Source organism: Elephantulus edwardii, unplaced genomic scaffold (genome assembly GCF_000299155.1).
Source record: "Elephantulus edwardii isolate Elephantulus edwardi_28Jun2011 unplaced genomic scaffold, EleEdw1.0 scaffold00032, whole genome shotgun sequence".
NCBI lineage: Eukaryota > Metazoa > Chordata > Mammalia > Macroscelidea > Macroscelididae > Elephantulus > Elephantulus edwardii.
Window position 1 is genome coordinate 12,927,495 of NW_006399782.1, and position 22,229 is coordinate 12,949,723.

The 22,229-nt window shown below is 44.3% G+C and overlaps 1 protein-coding gene across 1 annotated transcript in view; it reads right to left on the reverse strand.

Moving 5' to 3' along the window:
• Positions 1 to 21,751, reverse strand: part of ARHGAP31 (Rho GTPase activating protein 31) — a 145,219-nt gene extending 123,468 nt beyond the window's left edge. The window contains exon 1 of the mRNA XM_006884262.1: positions 21,652 to 21,751. Within this exon, the coding sequence (XP_006884324.1) occupies positions 21,652 to 21,751 (100 nt within the window). The remainder of the gene's footprint in view (positions 1 to 21,651) is intronic.
• Between the last annotated feature and the right edge of the window lie 478 nt (positions 21,752 to 22,229).

Below are 22,229 nucleotides of genomic sequence, written 5' to 3' on the forward strand. Positions count from 1 at the left end.
CAAAAGCAAAGGAAGGCAATAGTAATATATATATATATTAGTTGTGGGAATGAGTGCGTTTGGGATGGCTAGGTTGGCACAGGATAGAGCGGCATTTAGAGCTCTTGTGTACATAGGGTCGCTATGAGTCGTAAGAGACTCAACGGCACATAACAACACAACACAATGGTTTATACCTATGGCTAGTGTTTATTCCTTAGAATCACCTTCTCCATTTCTTTTTTCATGCCTCTTTGCATTCCATTCAAAGAGTAAAGAATGGAAAGTACCCTGTTTGTGTTGCACAAGTGAGATACAGTCATTGTCTGCAGTGAACAGAAGTCAGACACGGTGGGCCATCAGGTCCGGACTGGTTCTCTTCTCTGGGCGTTGCTTTTCAGTCACTTGAGACAAAAACAGTTTGAGTGTCAGCGAGCTGGAAATGCAGAACCTGAGGTATTTCAGTTTTTGGAGCTCTGGAATCTGACAGGGTGAGGTGGGCATTGGCCAGGGTGGCCCACCTCCAAAGAACCTGAAGGTCTCCCAGGATGAGACATGGAAGGGGGATAGCATTACTTTGAAGAGGGCCAATCATCTTGGAAGTATGGGAAGGACAAAACACCCAAGCTTGATGAGACACCTCAGAGCAGAATTCACAAGAACAGTGGATCTAATAACTACTGTGTTTCTCCTATTAGAGACAGGGTGAAGATGAAGAGAAAACTTGAAGAAAAAGGGATAGCAATGGTGTAGGAGCATGATAGGGAAGCAGGCAGGAAGGAACCTTCAAAAACAAACACCTTAAATAAAACTTAAGAGTTGAAATGTCTAAAATCCCTCCGGTTATTATCTAATAAAACAGAGTGAAATGAAACTTCCTAAAATTATAAATAGATGAAATAGACTCTGACTTATTGCTGCTTGGTCCACCTCATTTTCTTTACATCTGGAGGAATTTATTCCTAGACTGGTGCCTTTTTTCTTTTTCCTCTCTGGCAGCAAACACAGAGGCTCAGAGTAGCTTTAAGCGCCGCTCTTTTGAGAATCCTCTTTTGTCACTAAACTACAATTTAAACTGGCACACGTCCCCCGGAAGCTAGGATGGTCACCCAACCAGCCATTAGTTCTACAAGTCCAGGGAGGTCGACAACTCACAGCTTAGCTTTCTTCTCTTTATTCTTCTGTTGAGAATATGGATGCAGTCATGACTACATCTTTGCTTATGCTATGTCTTCTGCCTGGAATATCTTTACCTGAGGCCAAGACTATCAGATTCCACTCATCTTAGAAGACCCAACCCCTCCAAGTTAGAATTAATGTCTCCCACATGCTTCTGCAGGGAGCTCTGGTGGCTTAGTGATAAGAAATTACATTACTAGCCCAAAGGCTCATGGCTCGAATCTATCAGCTGCTCCTTGGGAAAAAGATGAATAATCTCCTCCCATGTGTGTTACTCCTTCTGAAAAGCTGTTGGAGGTTCAGCTAGGAGTCGATCTGACTCGATAGTACAATAAGAGCCACAACACGCTCAATTGTAGCTCATGCGAGAATCAGCTATAGCTATATACGTCTCCTGCATGGGATTGCGCCCTTAGGGACGGGCACTATGCATCCATCCCTGATCTGAGCTGATCCAGTGATACTTATCTCTTCTTCTAGTCCTCTAATCACCACCCTACTGCTGCCAAATGAATTATAAGGTGAAATAGTGGGTGTAAGAGTTCATTTTAATAATACAGGGATATAGTGGGTAAAGAGTTGGGCTGTCAACGGAAAGGTCAGTGGTTCAACACCACCAGCTGCACCAAGGGAGAGAGAAGAGGGGTCTCCTGTGAAGATTTACAGCCTTGAAAACCCTGAGAGGCAGTTCTCTGTGCTACGAGATAAGTATGAGTCAGAGCTGCCTTGATGACACGAAGGCTGGGAGGTGGAGGTGGGGGAAGAGACTGCAGGCCGGCTGATAGTCCTCCAAAGAGGCCAGCATCTTTGTTTTTGGAAGCTGTGAATGTTATCTTAGGTGGCAAAGGGGACTTTACAGACATGATCAAATTAAGGAGCTTGAGATGGGGAAATAATCCTGACTGGATTTTATAAAATGAGTCATGAGACAAAAGAAGGCATTGGAAACAAGAGGCGGGGAAGGTGATGTGAGCCAAGGCCCAAGCCAAGGAAGGATGATGAGTTCTGGAAGCAGGAAAAGGCAAGGACACAGTCTGTCTGCTGGAGTCCCCCAAAGAAACCCACTATCCACTATGTCAGTGAACAGAGAACGGTCTCAGTTTTGCAAGGAGCTTCTCCCCTAACCTCCCCCTTCTCAAGGGACTAGATCATTTAGGAAACTATGAGATAGATGGACAGTGAAATAGAATGAGAGTCAAAGTGAGGGCAGAAACACTGGGAATAAGGAGGAAGGATCAACTCCTAGCGTACTGGCCTAGGAACGACATTGCCTAGAAGCTGTTACCAGATGTTTGTAGAGCAGCCCCCCAACTTAGAGCAGCTCCTTGGACAATGAAATGAAACTCTGCCCGGTCCTGCAATATCCTCACAGCGTCTGCTGTGCTTCAGCGCCCTGAACCACTGAGTTAATCCACCTCAGTGAGGACCTTCCTCTTTTTTTGCTGACATACTTCATCAAGTATGATGTCCTTCTCCAAGGACTGGCCTCTCCTGATTGCATGGCTACATGTATCAATTCTTCTTCACTCTTCCTTCTTCAATGTCCAATTCTCCTAAGCACATGAAGCAACTGAAAACATCATGGCTTGGGCCAGGCACACCTTAGTCTTTAAAGTAACATCCTTGATTTTTGGCACTTTAAAGGGATCATTGGTAGCAGACTGACCCCCTGCAATAAATATCCTTTGATTTTTTTCATCTGTTGTATCCATGGGTGCTGATGTGGATCCACATAGATTGAAAGCTTTGACAATTTCAATCTTTTCTCCATTTATCGTGATACTGATTATTAATACAGTTGTGAGTTTGGTTTTGTCTTTATGTTGCAGTACAATGCATATCACAGGCTGTATACTTTGAGCTTCCTCAATAAGTGCTTCAAGTCTTCTTCATTTTCTTCAAGAAAGATGGTGTCACAGGCAAGCCACAAATTGCTAGCGAGTCTTCCTTGCCTTAGTTTGCCATTCTGTGTGGCCTTGCATGTTTCTGTGATGCTCGAAGCTGTGCCACCAGCACGGTCTTTCATGGACAGGCTTCAGTGGAGCGTCCAGTCTAAGAAAGACTAGGAAGCAGGCCTGGTTATCCACTGCTAAAATAATGTGTCCTTGAAAACCCTGTGAACAGCTGCTGGGAGCTGCTCACTATAAGCCTCACTGTCTCCTTGCAGCCCTGCTCTCTAGCCCACCCACCTCATTTAAGTGTCTACCCTTCCAAAAGGCTTTCCTTCTTTTAAAAAAAAAATCCATTTCTCCAGTTAATCTCAATTTAAGGTTATAAAGAAGAAAACCAGATTAGACTCATCCATGTTGAGATGAAAGCAGATAGTAGCTTTAAACCTCCCAGGCAGTATTTACAACAAGGCATTAGCAACCCAAAGATTCTCTTCAGAGGCTCCTTTAAGGTCTGGTGTTGGGTGAATCCCTTTGTTAAGAATGTTTGCTGGGGTTGGAGGTCTTAGACATTTCCAGGAGGCCCCAGAATGTTCTGAGTCATCTCTGACTCTGCTCCTAGACACTCTGCAGATCACGGCCATCACTGAAGGCTCCTCTGGTCCTTGACTGAGTTCCTTGTGTGGCCACTGCTGTTCTCTAGCTGCTTCTCTGATAAATGTCTTATCTGTCTGACTAGAGCATAAGTTAAGGTAGAGACTGTGTATCACAGGGGAATTAGATGAGTTTGAATCTGAACTAGGATGTGGTCTTGAGGCTTAAGACTTTACTTTTCTGAGTCTTTCTTTTCTCCTCTTAAAAATGGAAGCAGTAACAATATCTACTTCCTAGGCTGTTGTGAAGGAGGTCTGATGGCATATAGTTCGTAGTGTGTCAAACTGCTAACTGCAGTTCAAGTCCATCAGCAGTTCTGAAAGAGAAAGATGGACAATCTCCTCCCATTAAGATTTGCAGTCTTGGGAGCTCTGGTGGCCTAGTGGCAAGAAGCTGCACTGCAATCCCAGAACTGTGCAGTTCGAATCCACCAGATGCTCTGCTAGAAAAGTAGGGTCAGTCTCCTCCTATACCAGTCAGTACCAGTCAGATTCGATTTGGCGATGCACACACACAAAATAATAAAATTTAAAAAATTAAAAGAAAATGTGCAGTCTCAATTCTACATTAGATCAGATGAGGGGAAGAACTGTCAAAAAGGAATATATAATTAGGCATTATATGTATGATGAAAATCTGAAACAAACGGTGCATTGCGGGGTGGGCTGGGGGAAAGGAGGGGGATGTGTAAAGATTAAAAAAAAAAAAAGATTGAGTCCTAGAAACCCAAAGTTGGAAGAGTCGGAATCAGCTAAAATTTGGAGAGCCATTTCAAAAACACACACACTAGCCTTCGTACAGGACCTGGCACAAGGTGGCTCTCATTAAATGGGAGCCATGGTTCCAGCATTTCTGTGGCTTTCTCAGTGCCCAGTAGAGTTGAACACATAATCCTGGCATTCAGGGCCAGCAGCACTTCACAGCTCACAGGCCTGCTGCAGGATGTATTTAGGAAAACCAGTTCTCCACAGACCCAGGCATGGCAGGACCTATGCAAATGACCACCTGCAACTTCTTTTCAAAAAATGTCATTCTTATTTCAAGGAGCAGGAAATGGAATTGCAGTAGCATTCATAATCATGTAAATGGAATTGAAGTAGCATTCATAATCATGTAAATTTGATATAAATTTGATATAAATCACAGAATTACCAAGTAGAAGCGTTGAGGAAGACCCCCTAGGCCTTCAGGTACTGGAAATCTACTCTGTAGATGAAAACCCTCTATAAATGTTTTTGCCTGGCCCTCAAAAACTGTGACTAAAAACAAACAAACACAACCTCAACAACCTGTGACTATGTCATCTTCCGTGCAGATGTAATTAGGTTAGGGACCTTGAAAAGGAGGGGAGGATCCTAGAACACGCCAGTGGATCTGAACTAAACACACACAGCGAACCTTGGTCAGAGGAAGCTGTGACTACAGAAGAATGGGCAGGGGTGCACCTGGTTGCCTCTACAGATGGAATGTGGGCAGCATCTAGAAAGTGGAAGAAGCCAGGAAACAACTAGTTCCCTAGTGCCTCCAGAGAGGATTACAGCCTTGCCAACACCTTGACTTTAATTCAGTGAAACCTGCATTAGGTTTCCAAGCTACATTATCTATAGTAGGGAGCTGTGGTAGCCTACTGGCAAGAAGCTGTGCTGTAATCTTGAAGGCACATGGTTCAAAGCCACCAACCAGCTGCTCCATGGGAGAAGGATGGGCAATCTCCTTCTGTGTGATTAACTGTCTCTGAAAACCCAATGGAGGGTCAGCTATGGGTTGGTTTTGACTCTACGGTACACAACACAAACAACATTACCTATAGTATCGTTGTGTGCCATTGAGTCAGAACTGACCCTTCAGCGAGTTTTCAGAGGCAGTTAATCACAGGGAAGGAGACTGCCCATCTTTGACTTACAGAGCAGCTAGAGGATTTGAACCACATACCTTTGGAAATATAGCACAGCTTCTTATACTAGGCCATCAGAACTCCCTATAGTATTGTTAGATAATAGTTTCAAGTCATTCAATTTGTGGTAATTTGTTATGGCAGCAATAGAAAATGAATACAAGAGGCCACATATGGAAAAGCCCAGATAAGTCAAGCCATATAACTCTTAACCAGTCATTGAAGCAACCTTAACTTATGCACAATAAACATTCTCGGCATTGCTTGTTGTATTTCACATTTTACAGCCTTTCATCAGCCTGATCACCCTCTTTTTTTTTTTTTGAAATTTTTTAAAAAAATTTATTATTTTTTGTGTGTGCGTGTACCGTCAAATCAGATCTGACTGATACAGGAGGAGATTGCCCCTCCTTCCCCGGCAGAGCATCTGGTGGATTCGAACCGTGCACCTCTGGGATTGTAGTTGCAGCTTCTTGCCACTAGGCCACCAGAGCTCCCCTTGATCACCCTCTTAAATGCACGCTGTGTACTAGCTTCCATCTTAAATTGGAGCATTCAGAAATGAATACAACTCTTTCACAACTTGTGAAAAAGACAGTAATGGAATTCTCCATTCTTACTCCCTCTCCCATCTTTACTACATCTGTTCCTTCAGCCTATCATTGGGTTTTTACTCCACCCCCCTTGGGTATTTCTGCAGTTAATTTACACTTGAATTTACTCTCAACACAGATTTTCCTGACTGAGTCAACCTACAAAATGCAAGGGGGCCTTACACCATCCCATCAAAGATGGAAACATTCTCATTTGTAAAAGGTGAAACTTTCTTGAAATACAGATGGGAACGAGGAGGCTAGGCGGCTGACAGCATGGTTGCAGTCTGTAATCATAACCCTTGCCTTTTTTTTTTTTCATTTTCGGTTGGTTTCCCCCCTCCCTGATTACTAAAGAAACACAAAACTTAGAAAGTTTGAGACAATCCCACGCTAGAAATATTTATCAACAGATGAGAATTTTAAAACAAGCATATTTATGCATTCAACCAAAGAAAATAAATAACAAGTAACTGAGAATGTATATTTTTTTTACTCTAAGCCTCCAGGGATATGTGGGGCCTTGGCACACTCATTCTCAGTTCTCTCAATGTCCACATCTGTAGCATTTCTCAGGAACCACATTCTGGGTAATGAGGTGGAAACAGGGTAAGATTTCCAATTACCAAAGAAATAAAAACCAGAGTTAACACTTTGGAAGTGTTAACAAGATTCCAGGCAGTGCACTAGTTTGTTTCATCCTCATAATGACTTGGTGAGATAGGATTATTATAGTCTTTACAGAGGAGGAAACTGAAGCACAGAGAGGTTTGGTAGTCTGTGGATGGTCACACAGCTACATTGTGACATTACAGGGATTTCAACAAAGTATCTCATCATTTGGCTATACTGCCTTTCAAAGTAGATTAATTGACTTTACCACATTATATCTATTATGACAGGAAAACAAACTAACAGACTTATTGAAGGGTTTTCCCCCCTAAGGAGTATTGACACAACAAGTTTTATGAAGTATGTAATGAACCAAGTCATCCCATTTCCATAATATTTTAAAAAACTTTTTTTTCAGTTTAAAAAGTAAAAATGCATCTTCATTGTTGACAATTTGAATAATATTAAAATTATAATATGGAAATTTTTTTTAAAAATCAACTTTGTTTCATTTAGCTTCTTTCAATGTCTCTGAAAATACCTGTGGGCCAAGGATATCAGAATCAAGTGGCATGCATCCTAAAGTGTGGATTCCAGGGCCCCACTCTAGGCACTCAGAAACAGAGACGCTGAGGGAAAGACGCTTGGAACACATACTTCTGTGGTTGTTAGGTGCTGGTGACTCAGGAGGGACCCTATGCACAACCTATGCAGAACAGAACCCTACCTGGTCCGGGGCCATCCTCGCACGATGCTGTTTAAGCCCACTGTTGCAGACACAATGTCAACCCTTACACATGTTTAGTAGTTTTTTATGAACACTGAAGTTAGAGAATTACTGTCCTAGACTTAAGAAGAGAGGTCCAGAATGCTTGGCCCCAGATTTTAGATACTATCTCCCCCGAGAGGGTCTGACTTTATATTTAATCCATCTTCAGGGACAATCTCTCTCTCCCTCTCTCATTGTTGTTAAGTTGGAACCATAGGTGACCTGCCAGCAGGTTTTCGGAGGCTGTATGGAAATCACACGAGAAGAGGTTGGCCATCTTTCTCTCTCGGAACCAGTGGTAAATTCAAACCACCGGAGAGGTGCTGCCTTTGTATTAGCAGTGGCTTTCTCTATGGATTACTCAATTGTCTATGGACAATCAAGTAAGGAAAATGTGGATGCTTCAGTGGTGGACTCTCTGTCCAGGGTCCCGAAAGTCTTAATGTAGCCCCTGCGGATCCCAAACTGAGGCTCCAAGCCTGGCTCGAGGAACTTCACGGTACTTTACTTTTTGAAAAAAGTAAAAATGATTCCTCTCCATTAGCACCAAGTCCATGTTCTAGCTATTAGCCAAACAACAAAACATTTCCCAAACATGAACCCAAAAAAAGAGGCACGTACGCTTTGCAGGCTATAGTGAAATTTAAATAGCTAAAGCTTACTACACAGAAAGCCAACAATTGGTGCCAAAAGTGAGACCTTAAAGAACAGAACAGCAAGACAAAAGCCAGAAAGAGGAACAAAAATATGCATCGTAGGGGAGGGGCAAGCAGGGAGGTGTAGATTTATATGGAAGAGTTGACATCATTGTTTCCCAATAATACTCAGCATGCAGGAAACAGATGGGAACGAAGTGGTTGAAGGGGCTACTTATGGTAACAGGGCACATGCTCTGTTTAGAATCCTGCCATTTGGAACCTAAATGTTTTACTTTGAAAAAACTGGGGGTGGGAGATCCATTGCCAGAAATTTTATTAAAGTCTAGCTAAATCCTACTGAACTTATCACCTTAGCAATGCATGGAGACCAGAGCCCTGCAAATTAGACCCTGATTTACAGCAAGCATAACCACTGCTGTGTAAGTTCAGGGGAGACAAAACAAGAGAAGAGAAATTTAGAGCTGGACAGATGTGCTTTGAATCCTGACTGACTTCCACTTCCTGGCTGAGTGATGCTGGACGAGTTGCTTAGCCTTTCTGAGTGGATCTCCATTCAGACAACAGACACAGCATAGAACTTTTCATACCCAGTGGGGAGAGGGTGCACATGGCCATGCAACCAAGCTGCAGTAACATGTGGAGTGGTCAGTTAACATCACATTGGAAACATTTTAATGACCTGTTGCCATTGAGTTCATTGTAACTTCTGATGTTACTGCTCTGTAGGAATTTTCTTGGCTGTAATCTTCAGGGATTCACAAAAGAACAAACAGGTATGTCTCAGAGAAAGCACAGCCAGGAGACTCCCTGGAGGCAAAGATGAAAACGCTTCATCTCGCATACTTTGGGCATGTTGTTAGAAGAGGCCATTCCTTGGAGAGGGACATTAATTATGCTTGGAAAGGTCAGTGAAAAAAGGAAAACCCTCAGTGAGAAAAACTGACACAGTGACTGCAGCAATGAGCTTAAGTGTGTCAGAGATGATGAGGATGGCACAGGAGAGGACAGGGCTCAGATTTGTTGTTCACAGGGTTGCTATAAATTGTATTTGACTTGACAGCACCTAACAACAATCTTTAGGAAAGGAGGTCACCAGGCTTTCTTTCATGCTGCTGAGTTCAAACTATCAAACTTTAGAAGTTGTGTATATACTATTTGCAGTTGTAGGGGTCTTTTTCTTATCCTAAAATCCCACATTTCTCTATGTGGGGCTGGACACAGACTCTAAAAAAAAAAAAACACACACACACACAAAACCACTCAAACTGACTATCAATACTGTTACAACCAACTTTTCTGCCCTCTCCTAAGGGTATATTTATTCCCTTGCCATTTCAGCCCTGTCAACCCTAGCCTGGTGCCCAGGACCCTGCCCTGAGTCCCAGAGTTCATGCCATGCATTTTCTCTCCCAGACTGCGGGAGGGTGGAACCAATTCTACCGTCAGGGAGAACCATATGGTTTCCTGCCTCTAAAACTAACCACCTCAGTCTCCCTATATCTTCGTCACTCCCCACAGTCAGATGATGTTTATTCTAGCATTTTATCGATGTTCCCTCTACAAACATCCCACTCTGTCTGACGGTTTCCTTTCCCTCAGCTGTCTCACATCCTAATGCCTCCTGCTCACACTTCACTGCAGCCTCCCCTCCATTCTTCGGTGTACTTCTCAGTAGTTTGCCCATTTTACGACTCCACTGGGCTGAAAGCAACTGGAGAGCATCTCTGTAAACCCAGCAATGTCTAGCACATTAATCCCATTAAATGCTTTTGCATTAACGCACTATGAAAGATGGTTTCATGATTGAAAACATGAAAAGAACCAGAGAAGGCAATATGCACAAGCATATAAATAAGCTCAAATGCCTTTCACTAATGCTACAATTTTACTTAGGGTTTGCAAGGATCCCAGTTTACATGTCAAACTCTTTTTCTGGTGTCTGTAACATTGAGAGTTGGTATATGTTGGGTTTTTGTTGGGGGGGGGGAGTGGAGGTGGAGTTTGACACTCACCCTGCTCCCTCTGGGGTTGATGTGGAGGGAGGGAGCCCACCAAAGGCATTCTGGACAGACATCAGACCATGGGCGTGGTCCCAATGCCTGGTATGCATCAGCCAAGCTTGAACTAGAACAAAGAGTGCCTGAGACTCGATCCCAGAAACTCAGTTGGTTCTGGGACTAAGCCAAGAATGTGGTTCATACCAAGGAGTGACTGGTGAGACACTAGGAAAAGGCAGTGTTCCTGGAGTTTTGGGCAAAGTTTGAACAGCCTAGTCCGGACTGGTTTCTAACTGGAAGTAATTCTGAATCCCTGTGGGAACCCTCAAACAATGCTGATCCCTATTAACCGTGCACGGCAGCAATGCTGCCGGTTCTGAGCTCCCTAGAAATGCTCTAAGATTGGTTTGAGGACACAGGGGACCATCAATCAATCAATTGCTGTGTGCCATCTACAGGACTCACCCTGGGGAAGCCACAGTGAGCTCCTTACTCACCCTGCGTGAGCTGCTAAATGTGACCTGCCTTCAGCTCACCAACACTTGTATACACAAAGCAGAACAAAACGCAGAACCAAGGCCAAACTGGGTGCATCTGAATCTAAGGCAGTGGGTGTTCCGAAAGGAAAAGATTTTTGTGGCTGCAGTGGGTAGGGAGGAAAAGGTGGGGTGGGGTTGGAATTGAAAAGCTAGGATGGGGGGTGTGGAAAGTGCCTTGCAGAAGGCAAAGTACCAGGCAAATGTTAGCTGTTATTACTACTCTCTGTCCTCTAGGCTGGGGTGAAGAAAAGCTACTATTTTTGGTAGACTTTAGGGGGCAACACTGTACAGTAAGTTTTGAAATCGTTTATTCTGGGAGATGGTGATCAGTGTCTTGAGATTTGGAAGTCAGACAGGGTTTAAATCTTGCTTGGATTTCTTATCTCTATCATTCTGACCTCTTAGGCTTCAGTTTTCTCCTCTGTAAATGAGGAATACAAAAGGACTCAAGTCTTATTTTGCATGTATAAAGTAAGCAGGCAACAATAGCAAGGCTTAAGCTAAATGAATTAAGGAACCCTTATTACTAGTAAGTGTTGTTACCGTTGAGTCAGAACCAAAACATAGCTGACCCTCCGGTGGGTTTTCAAAGGCAGTTAATCGCACAGGAAGAGATTGTCCATCCTTCTGTTGGTGGATTTGAACCGCGTGTCTTTAGGACTACAGTACAGCTTCTTGCCACGAGGCAGCCAGAGTAAAACCAATAAATAAAATCAGCAACAGGTATGCATTAGTGCCTCTGCTTTCCTTTTTTTTTTTTTTTGGTTTTAAAACATCTCTCATTTCTTCAGACCTCTAGGAATCTGTTACAAGGAAAACCTCAACTCGATTCATTGCTGTCAGTTGGAGCAGAGTCTGTTGATCCTCCAGTGGGTAGTCAGAGGGTATGGAGCCCACGGCAGGCTATCATCCACCTTCCTCCTGAGAAGATGCTGCTGGACTACAGTCACCAGAGAAGCGCTGCCTGTGGGCTGGCAGTGCAGCTCTCTACAGACCACGCTGTCAGAGCACAGGGAAAATGAGCTTTGCTCTCCTCTTAAGTGGCAGTGTGTTTTTCCTCCAAGCAGAGGTTCTTCATTTTTAAGGTTTAAATGAAACAGAATGGAGAGGAGGGGAAAAGACCAGAGGATAGGGGTTGTCTCATCAGGGTGGGTCCCACCTCAGTCAACACTTGAGACAAGTCTTAGAAGGAGGAACACCTGAAAAAAAAGCCCCACCTCATTGCCCTGGAGTTCAAAGCTGACTCTCAAGTGAGTTTTCAGAGGCTATAAACTACACAAGATGAGACTGCCCATCTTTCTCACTTGGAGCAGTTAGGGGATTCAAACTGCCTCCCTTTGGGTCACCAGTGTAACTCCTTACCACTCTGCCACCAGATCTCCCCGGAGAAACACCCAGACCAGTGCAATTCAAGTCCGGCATGTGTTTCAGGGCATAGAAACAACTCAAACAACTGAGCGGGATAAAGATAAAACGAAACAAACAAACAAAAACTAATCTGAAGGGAGGTATAAATAGGAAAATGCCACCTTGGCTTAAATACACGTCCAGCAATGAGGGCAAATAAATTAGTAAGTAGCTTCATGTTCCTGGGCTTCAAGACTGGCCTGAAGAATTCACAGAGAGAAAATGAAGCCAGATTGGACAGGTAGCCCGGCTTGATGGGCCTGCTCTAGAGTGAACGAGCACTCTAATTGGACATTCCATTCACCACTTTTTTCCAGAGATATTTGGCTTGGCATTTATAGCTGTGAAAATCCAACGGCCACCATGAGTTAGAATGGAGTGAACATATGAAAAACAAAAACCAAAATATAAAAGTGAACTGGGATGGAGTATGGAGGAAAATGTGCAACAGTGAATGAATGGAAAATCCAACTTTCCTGTAAACTTTCATTAAAATAACATTTTTTAAAAATTACAAAAAATACACAAAAATTTTAAAAAAAATTATAAGACTAAGGTTTGCCTTAAAAAAAAAATGGAGTGAATAGTAGTGAGGCATTTTGTTGGTTGCTTTTTTTTAAAAAAAAAACAACAAACAACAAAACACCAAATGGAAAATGAGGAACTTCTTATCCAACTAAGTTCTGGAACTTTCAGTCCACCTTCTTGCATTTATGCAGCACAGTCACACACATATCAAAAAAATCAAAAGAAAACTTTTGGGAACAAGGTGAGTCCTGGGAACAAGCAAATCCTTCAGACTAACCTGGTATCTTAGTCAGTTAACATCTGGAAATCAGAATGCTTTTATTTGTTTCCCATCGAAGAAAAGGTTCCTAGGTTAGATTCTAATGGATAAGGAGGGAAAAGAATGCACTAAAGAATGCCAAGCTCTAATGTCACTTGAGAACTTAACACTTAGAGCATCTTCTATGAGAAACTGACTTGCTAGTCTCAAAGTTTCCCTCCAAGACTCCAGCTTCCTGCTGCTCTAAAAGTTGGATCTCTCAGCTCCAGGGTAGGGCAGGGGAGGGGGTCTCTAGAGATGGGCTTCCTTAGCAGCTTCAATGGCTGGGCCTCCAGACGGATGCTGGAAAGCAATGGAGGGCTTCCAGCGAAGGGTGGGTGGGAGCAGAAGAAGAGCAAGGCTGTCCCTGAGAGTGGGCAGTCAGCAGGGATGTGGGGAGGTACAAGTGACTGTTTCTATTTTATGCTGTGTTGTTTTATCATATACAGACCAAGTTACAGACTAAGTTACCAGTTAAGCTTCCATTATCCAGGCAGTTACTCTTTAAGATCCTCTAATTGTACTCTGGAAGGCCAGGCATGGGGATGTCCCTTTAAATACAAGCCTAAGAGGTTGCTATTTCCAAAACTCCACCTCCAAGACCAGAGTTCTCTTTCAGTTCCTTGTCTGTGCCATCCAGGAGTGACAGGGTATGCCTTCCTCAGGCTTTCTGAACACCATTTCATTTTGAATTAACATATTGCTTATTCATCAATGTACACTGACGGTCTGGCCTGCAGTGATTCTGGGGAAACCCTGCATACACTGGCTTCTCCATACAGCTGAGCAAGCTTTTACTTCCAATCCATCTTGTCAATGGATTAGTGTCCATCTAACCATAATCATCAGGAGCTCTGGTGCTGCAGACTGTCTCCTGTGCTGCTAACCAAAGAACTACCAGTCTCTTGTTGTTCAAACCCACCAGTGGTTCCATAGGGATAAATGGGCAATCTCCTCTCATGTGATTTACAGCCAGAGAATCTGATGGAGGGGTCACTATAGGCTGGAACTGACTTGATGGCCAACAGTGGAATCTAAGCATGAACATTCATTCTAAGTTAGCTCATTTCTTTGGAATCCTTACTCCTTCTTGGACCAATAATGGTTCTGCTAGGACAAGTCCAGGGTGTTTTAACAATAATAGTTTTATCTATTGCATCCTGTGTACGCCCTTCCATTAAGTGCTTTACTGCATTAACCTCTATCTTATTATCAAACCCATATCACAAGGAAAAAAACTCAGAGGGTGACTTGCCCTAGTGCCACTCAGTTGAGAAAAAGCAAAGCTGGGATTCTCTTACAAGCACAGTAAGGGACAAGTTCTCTCAGAGCCCTAAATAGGAACTCCCAGCAGGGGCATCTTATCTGGGAAGATCAGGGGTTCCCAGAGAAAGCTAACCTAGGAAGGATGAGGAATTAGCCAGAAAAGGTGTGTGAAGGTGTGCCAGGCAAGAAAGGAACGCTGTTAGGAAGGAAACAACTAAGGAAGGAAACAACTAAGCTAGGGCGAACACCCTGCTCTTGTTCTCCAGTCAATGTTAAACTCACCTCCAGGAGCAAAATATTTACCTTTCTTGATAAGCCTTTGGTCCTGTTTATATTTGAGTAGTCTACTTAACCCGAGACAAGAGTTTTCACATTTTCTGCTTCAGCTTTCCCTGCAGTCCTGGCAGCTGACTTCAAAGTTTAATTAGGCCATTGGTTTTGAAAAGTTTGTTCACAGTCCTTAGACTACACATTTCTGGAGTCCAGGGAAGATCTTACTCTCTTTCATAGTACCTAGCACAGAGCCTTAATAAATATTTGTTAAATGCATAAACAAAGCGGGGGAGTGATTTGGTCTCAAAAATGTGACAGCTAAAAAAAAAAAAAATGTGACAGCTACATCTAAAAGTCTCCATTAAGTTATTCTCGTTCTTTGAAATATAGGGCTATCATACTCTTGTTGAGCTTAAAATTATAATGGACATTATTTGTTATGAATCCTTTATCATTCCTCTAACCAAAGATATATTTATAATATGAATCAAATATGAGTATCTCTTCTGATACATGTTGTTGTTGTTATGTGCTGTTGAACTGACTGACTCACAGTTGACCCTCCAGTGGGCTTTCAGAGGCAGTGAATCACACAGAAGACTGCTCGCCTCTCTCCTATGCAGCAAATGATGAATTCAAATCATGTGCCTTTGGATTAGCAACACAGCTCCTTACCACCAGGCTACCAGAGACCCTTGTTGTTGTTAGGTGCCTTCGAGTCTCCTGCAGCTCATAGTGACCCTATACACAAGAGCCCTAAACCCTGCTCTATCCTGTGCCAATCTCACTGACCCCCATTACCCCAGTCACTGAATCAATTTATCTCATTGAGGGTCCTCCTCTCCACCCTTCCAAGCATGACGTCCCTCTCCAAGGACTGGTCCCTATTATCTATAGTATGGTACGTGAATAAAGGGCACTGGTGGCGTAGTCTGCAGGGAGGTGAGCTGCCAACCAGTGCAGAAGGAGGTACCTCTCTAGTGATTCGAAGCAACCATTGACCCCATGGGAAAAAGATGAGCAACCTTTTCTTCTGCGATTTGCTCACAAACTGAAAATCATTTACAAGGAGGTTATGACTCAATTTGAAGACACTAACTCATAGTAGACCCTCCAGTGGATTTTCTGGAGGCTATAACTAACTGCACAAATGAAGACTGCCCATCTTTCTCCTGTGGAGAATCTGGTGGATTCAAACCACCAGAGACAAACCTCCTTTGGGCTAGCTCCTCGCGGATACCTCTTGAAAATACAACGGAGGAGCTCTGGTGGCCTAGTGGCAAGAAGCTGTGCTATAATCCCAAAGCTGTGCAGTTCGAATCTACCAGGTGCTCTGCTAGAGAACAAGGGGCAATCTCTTCCTGTGCCAACTGGATCTGATTTGATGGCACACAATGAGAAAAAAAAAAAGAAAAATACACTTAGAAGGACAGTCTTGATCTGGTTCCAACTTGAGAGCAATGAGTTTAAACACATAAATCAAATCTATTTAATTTGCCTCTTGAGTGAGAATTTAAAAAAAAAAAATTATCTTGAGTAAAAGTACTTGTACCTCTTATCTAAGTTTTCAGGGGGTGCATTCTGAAGGGTCAAGGCTGCCTATACCTGCATTGTGCATGGGGGTTCTCAACTCAGCCTGTATAACAGCAGGATCATCCAGGAAGCTTTTACAACACACCCAGGGCACTGCTCCTGATTCCATTGGTCTGAGAGGAGATCTGGACGTCAAGTTACTCCGTGATGTTCTCCAGGCGAGTCTAATGTGTAACCATCAGGAGAACCACAGGGCCAGAGCAATGCCACTTTTGCCAGGCTACAGGTTAAATGGAAAAAGACTGTTCAATAAGGTGAGAATACTGCAGCCAAGAGAGAAGGGGGGGGGGAGGGAGATCATTTCCTTGATAACTCTGTCTTACATGTTTCATGATCCCTGGCCCCAGCATTCCCAAGCGCTGCTGGACAGTGATTCACAAGGGAGAGGTAAGAAAAATGTTCATGGACACACACTGGCTTCACTGGATTCTACTACAAGCCTCCCAATCACAGGCGACAAAAATAATGTGATGATCGCATACTTGGAAGCAAAGTCTTCAGTATTCAGTGGTCAAAAAGAAAAAAAAAGGAAATTCTCTTACTTTTAGCAACAGTAGTGAGGAAAGGATGCTCTGCCTCTCTCCCAGGCAGGAAGGGAGAGTTATCTGATTCCTAAGGGAAAGCTTAGGGGCAACAGCCACCGCGGGAGAAGAAGTCAAAGAGGTTCCCACAAATTCTGCCGGCAGGGACTTCATGTGGTTCTTGGGTGTTCTCACCAGGCTGCATAAAACAGGTCAATGTAGAAGGGGAAACAGGTGCCTTGTTTGAAACCTGTGTGAAACCTGAGTACAGCAGAGGAGGGTCTGAATTTGGTATCCAAGTGGACGCCTGCAGAACTGATACAATTTCTGTGGGTGCATTTTCCTCAGGGAAAACTTTCCTGGTTTTCATCATCTTCCTATGGATTAAAGACACTTGCCTCTGGGCTATGTCAACTCTAAGATGCATACCTTATCGTCACCCACACCCTCTGCCCTACTTGATATATCAAGGGAAGATTATGGGGATGGGCTTTAGAAAACTGCAGGAGTGGATGACAAGCAGTCTTCGTGCTCTGCCCTATGTCTGCCTGGAGCTTCCCCTCAGGGATGTATCCTCTGCATGTCCAGATGGCTTGAGCAGAGCAAACTGTTACCAGTTTTGTCCTTTTCTTCAGCCTGAGGATTCCCTTCCCTGTCCAAACCCAAGGCATCCTCATTGCTTCTGAGGGATCACTTTTATGTGGCCCTTTTTTGTCATGGTCTTGTAGCTAATAGAACCCTATAAGCTGAGTCCAACTCATAGCAATTCTCTAGTGAATTTCTGAGGCTGTAAATCTTTATACTATGGAGTTACATGTGACTCAAAGGCACTTAACAACAACTAACAAACTTTTATGTGATCTTTTAGAGAGGTCTGGTGGATTCAGCTTGACAGCAGTGGGATTTTAGCTTTTGGAAGGAGACTGGTCAGTTCAACCACGCTGCTGCACTTAGAGCCAATTTCAGAAAGAAATAAGATATGCTTGGAGCATGGTTCCTGAGAACCACTGAGCATTAGGTGATAGACTGAGAGCCACATACTGGCAACGGCCTAGGATGGCAAGAGGCAGAGAAATGGCTGCAACAGAACCAAGAGACAGATCGAAGATGATGTAGTGGGCTTCCCGCCCATGGAGCAAGGTGGCTACAATGTGGTGCCAACTCCAGGAATGAGACAGTTGAATGCTTTAGAGGAAGAGGCTTCCTGGCGGAGTGGAGCACCTCTGGGAACTTGGACAATTAGGTTCACTGACTCACTGCAGAGAGAGAGTTGAGTGCCTCCAGGCTGAGGTTTACTGCCAGAGTCAGGTACCTCCAGGTACTTATTGGTAGAGCTAAAGAGCTTTGTAATCCTTGCATGAGCTGAGCAGATGTCAGGTCAAGTGGTAGAGTGGCTGAGAGAACAGAGAAAAGACTGTCTATGGGCATGGTTGTGAAGCAGTCCTGACCAAAGAACTATAAATCATTCCTGACCCTGATTTATAACTTGTTACTTCCCTAATAAACTCCTAAATAGGAACATAGTCTGTGAGTTCTGTATGGCCATTGCAACAAATTATCAAACCCAGCAGAGGAGTCAGAGAGTCCCATGAGAGGGAAAGCTAGCTGGCATCACAATTGGTAAAAATGTTTGGCTGTTATTGTTATTATTGTTGTTCTGTGCTGTCAGAACTGACTCATAGCTGACTCTCCAGCAGGTTTTCAGAGGCAGTAGATTGCAAAGGAGGAGATGATCCATCTTTCTCCTTCAAAGCAGTTGGTGGATTTGAAACACAGACCTTAAAATAAGGTATTTCTGACTGCCATCTCATAGCAATCAGTCGTGGGCGGCTATTGGTGGTGAGGTTTTTTTTCTCTTTCAAGAAGTTAGATTTTTTTAAGTCATTGCACCATATTACAGCTTCACTTTGTCATTGCTCCTCCTACTGCTACCAGACCTGGGCCCATTTTTTTCTGTATTTCCCTAGATTCACTGTCCTGCCCTTGATCCTCCCAAATTTAATAGCCCCAAAGTCACAATAATACTTCAACAAGACAATTGCAGAGTTCTCCCTGACCTTGGCTCCTAGTGACCAGGCTGACTTGTTAGCCTAGGGGTTCTAGGTGGAACTCCAAGGTGGTAGGCAAAGGGGCAGAGTTCAAGCTTTACCTCACTGGGATCAGAGTCCAATCCTTGTCCCATTCACCTCTAGGTCTCTGGGGAAGTTCATGACCTGGATACATTCTTTTAGAGAATATCTTTAGTAGTGACTTTTTCTGGTGCTCTCCTCTATAACAACTATAGAACTACCCAACCAGTTGTAGCTACAGGGGCTCTGGTGACCTAATGGTTAAGGAGTTGTGCTGCCATTCTGAAGGCACCAGTTAGAATCCACCGAGGGAGAAATATGGGAAATCTCCTCCCATGTGGGTCTGCAGGCTCTGAAAACTCACTGGAGGGCCCACTAATGAAATGGTTCTGACTTGATGGTAATGAACAGCAACAGTCTTAGATATGAGCAAAAGAAACATCAAAACTACTCTGTTAGTTTTAAGCTGATTAATTGTTGTTGTTTGTTGTTATGTGCCATAGAGTTGCTTGAGACTCATACAACAGTTCTATTCTCCGTGCACTACTAGAGCGTACATACATCATGAAGTGAGTCTGTTTCCTTTCAATTAAAAATGAAAAACTTTGCTGATACTGGGGCAGGGCTGCCTCACATTTGGAGAGAAAAAAATCAGTAGGGGAGAATGTTGGCCTAGACACAGAAGCAAGGAAGGAGAGAGGAGCCTATGAGTCTCTCCTCAGGGCAGGGCCCTCAGTATCTGCCGGCATTAGCTGCATGGCCTTAGGCAGGTCTGCTTATCTTCAAGGGCTTCCTCTCCTCCACAAGGTAGGTAGCACCAAGGATTGTTTTAATTGCTTTTTTTTAACAGGAACGTCCTTTTAGTCCAAATGAAAGTGGCATATGGAAGCCCACAACATAAAAATGGCGCAAGGAGAGCTACCGAAACCTGCCTTTGAGCTCCCCACACAGAATGGTTGAGTTCTGAGAGCATACCATGAATCCATAAGAAGGGGGTCGGGCTGGCTCAACCCCTATACCCTATGCAACTCTCTCAGCCTTGGAGGGTCTTGGCAGGTGAAGGTATTTCTGACCTCCACTCCAAAGCAATCAGTCTTAGGATGCTGTTGTTAATGATTTTCTTTCTTCTTCAAGAAGGTAGATCTAGAAGCCCCTGCATCATTTTACAGCTTCACTCCATTATTGCGTCTCTCTTGGCCATGGAACTACCAGATCTGAGTCCATTTTTCTCTGTCTATCCCTAGGTTTACTGTCCTACTCTTGGTCCTCCCAAGTTTAGGAACCCTAGAGTTACAAGATACCACATGTTACAATAATGCTTCAACAAGACTGCTTACAAGGTCCTCCCTGGCCTTCGCTGGTGGAGAAAGGCCGCAACCAGACAGCATTCGCATTGTACCTGGACCTTAACTTGAAGGTTAAACAGGTGGAGGAAGACATTTCATTCTAAACTTCTGAGAATACTGGATGGACTCCTCTCCAAAGTAAAACAGATTGTCTGATCAAAGTGTTATTCTTTAAAATCTACCTCTCCTGACTGTTGGTGAGGATTACATGAACTGGTTCAGTTATGCCTCCATTTCAAAACAGTCCGTTCTGCAACCTGTGGTCCCCCAACTTCGAACATACTAAGCCATTTGTCCTAATGACACAGCACACTCTCAAGTTCAGAATACCACAAGAGTATCACACGACTACAAATTACTAGGTGGTGCTGAGTTTCTTTTCTTTTCTTTCTTTTTTTTTTTTTTTTAAAGGAAGGGACACAAAAGCAGTGCACTGTTTTGAGATCCACATTTGATATGGACTAATCAAATCGGTTCTGAGATTACTTTCCTTGATGCAGAATTATTTCTGCACAGTTAAACAGCATTTATGTCTCTCCCACCCCCCACGCCGTTGGATCTGTGTATAAACACACCGCACACGTAGTTAGTTGACTGTTTTTTCTCTCACTGAAGCTTCTGAAGACAAAAACTTTCTTGTGGATAAGGAAAGGTAGGGTCAATCAACCTTACAAAAGAAGTCACTTAAGGCTTAATGGTCCCAACTTTCCTAGGACTGAAATGTCTAAAAATGTTGTGGTTGTGTTCTCACTCCCCCATTCCTTTCAATAAATCTTTAAATGGTCTCCCCCTTCCAAGGGACACTTCCCCGCAGGCCCCCACTCCAACCCTCCCCCCAGCCCTCTACTTAATTTTTCACTCTGACATTGCAAACACAAAGGCTGGCCTTTTCCCCCCCAAAGCCCAAACTATTTTTAAAATCGGAGCCCTCTGACCCTTTTATACAACACTCTTCTTTTTACAACACTCGCATCTGACACATCAAATGAAAGCAAAAGACGGAAGAAGGTCTCCGGGTTTAGAAGGGCAAAGAGAGGAGAGAGAGATTCTCTCTATATGACTATATATATTCAGGATTAGTTCAGAAATTCAGAAAATGTTTTTGTAAACCACTCCCCCAGCCAGGATTCCGGCTCCTGCCTTCCAGCAAATTAAAAAAAAAAAAAAAAAGAAGAAGAAGATGTGAGCGAATGAAATGGGAGCCAGGGAGGGGACATCTAAAGCGGTCGTAGGTCGTAGGAAAACGCACAACTAGATCACCGTGTCACATCCTCCCTCCAACAAGCAAAGGTCAGAATCTAGCCCTTTCCAACAGCTAAGCAGTCCAACCCCAAGAAGTAGCTCAGACTTGCAGCAGCACCTCCCCGTAACGGCTTCTGCTAGACCAACCGAAGGACTGGGGGATACCGCCTCTGCGCGTCGGCGTGGCACGCTGTGCACCCAGAACCATACACGCTCTATAAAAAAAATACTATGGACGCACAGGCCTGGAGTTACTTAACTTCTGAAATGAATCTCAGACAGCTCCAAAGAGTCCGTCTATCAGTCAAACAAAATGGGGAAGTAAAAAAGAGAAGGCACATTACCATCCTGTCCCGAGCTCTCCAGATACTCCGTCAGGTCACAGCCAAACGCACTGGCGGCTCCCTTTCGTTTCAGCTTCTGCTTGGCACCCTTGTTCTTCATGAGTTAGTCCCAAAGAGGCTGCACCTCCGTCTTTCCTCCCCTCTGCTTGGCACCGTGCGTGAGATGGTCTCGGGGGTGGGGGCTAGCTCGCTGGCTGCAGCGCGGCTCTGGGGGGCCGCATGGGCGTCCACTCGAAGCCGGGGCGCGGGCCGCGCACACGAAGCCCGCGGGGCGCAGCTCTCGGAGCCGGCGGCCGGCGGGCAGAGCCTGGAAGCCGGCCTGCGCTCGTCCGGGGCCGCGGCGGGGAGGCCGTGCAGAGCTGCCTGCTGCGCTCCGGCTAGCCTGGGAGTGTCACTTCCTCACTTGGAGTCCCAGGGACTTTGGCAGGCTCCCGCCGCGTCTTCGGGTACTTCTCGTCCGCCTCAGAGGGAGGGGAGAGAGCCCTCCTTTGCGCCTTTCCAACCGCTCCAAGGAGGACGCACGACGTTCCCGGGCCCGCTGTCTTGCCTTCAGACGGCTGGGGTAAAATGAAAAACAA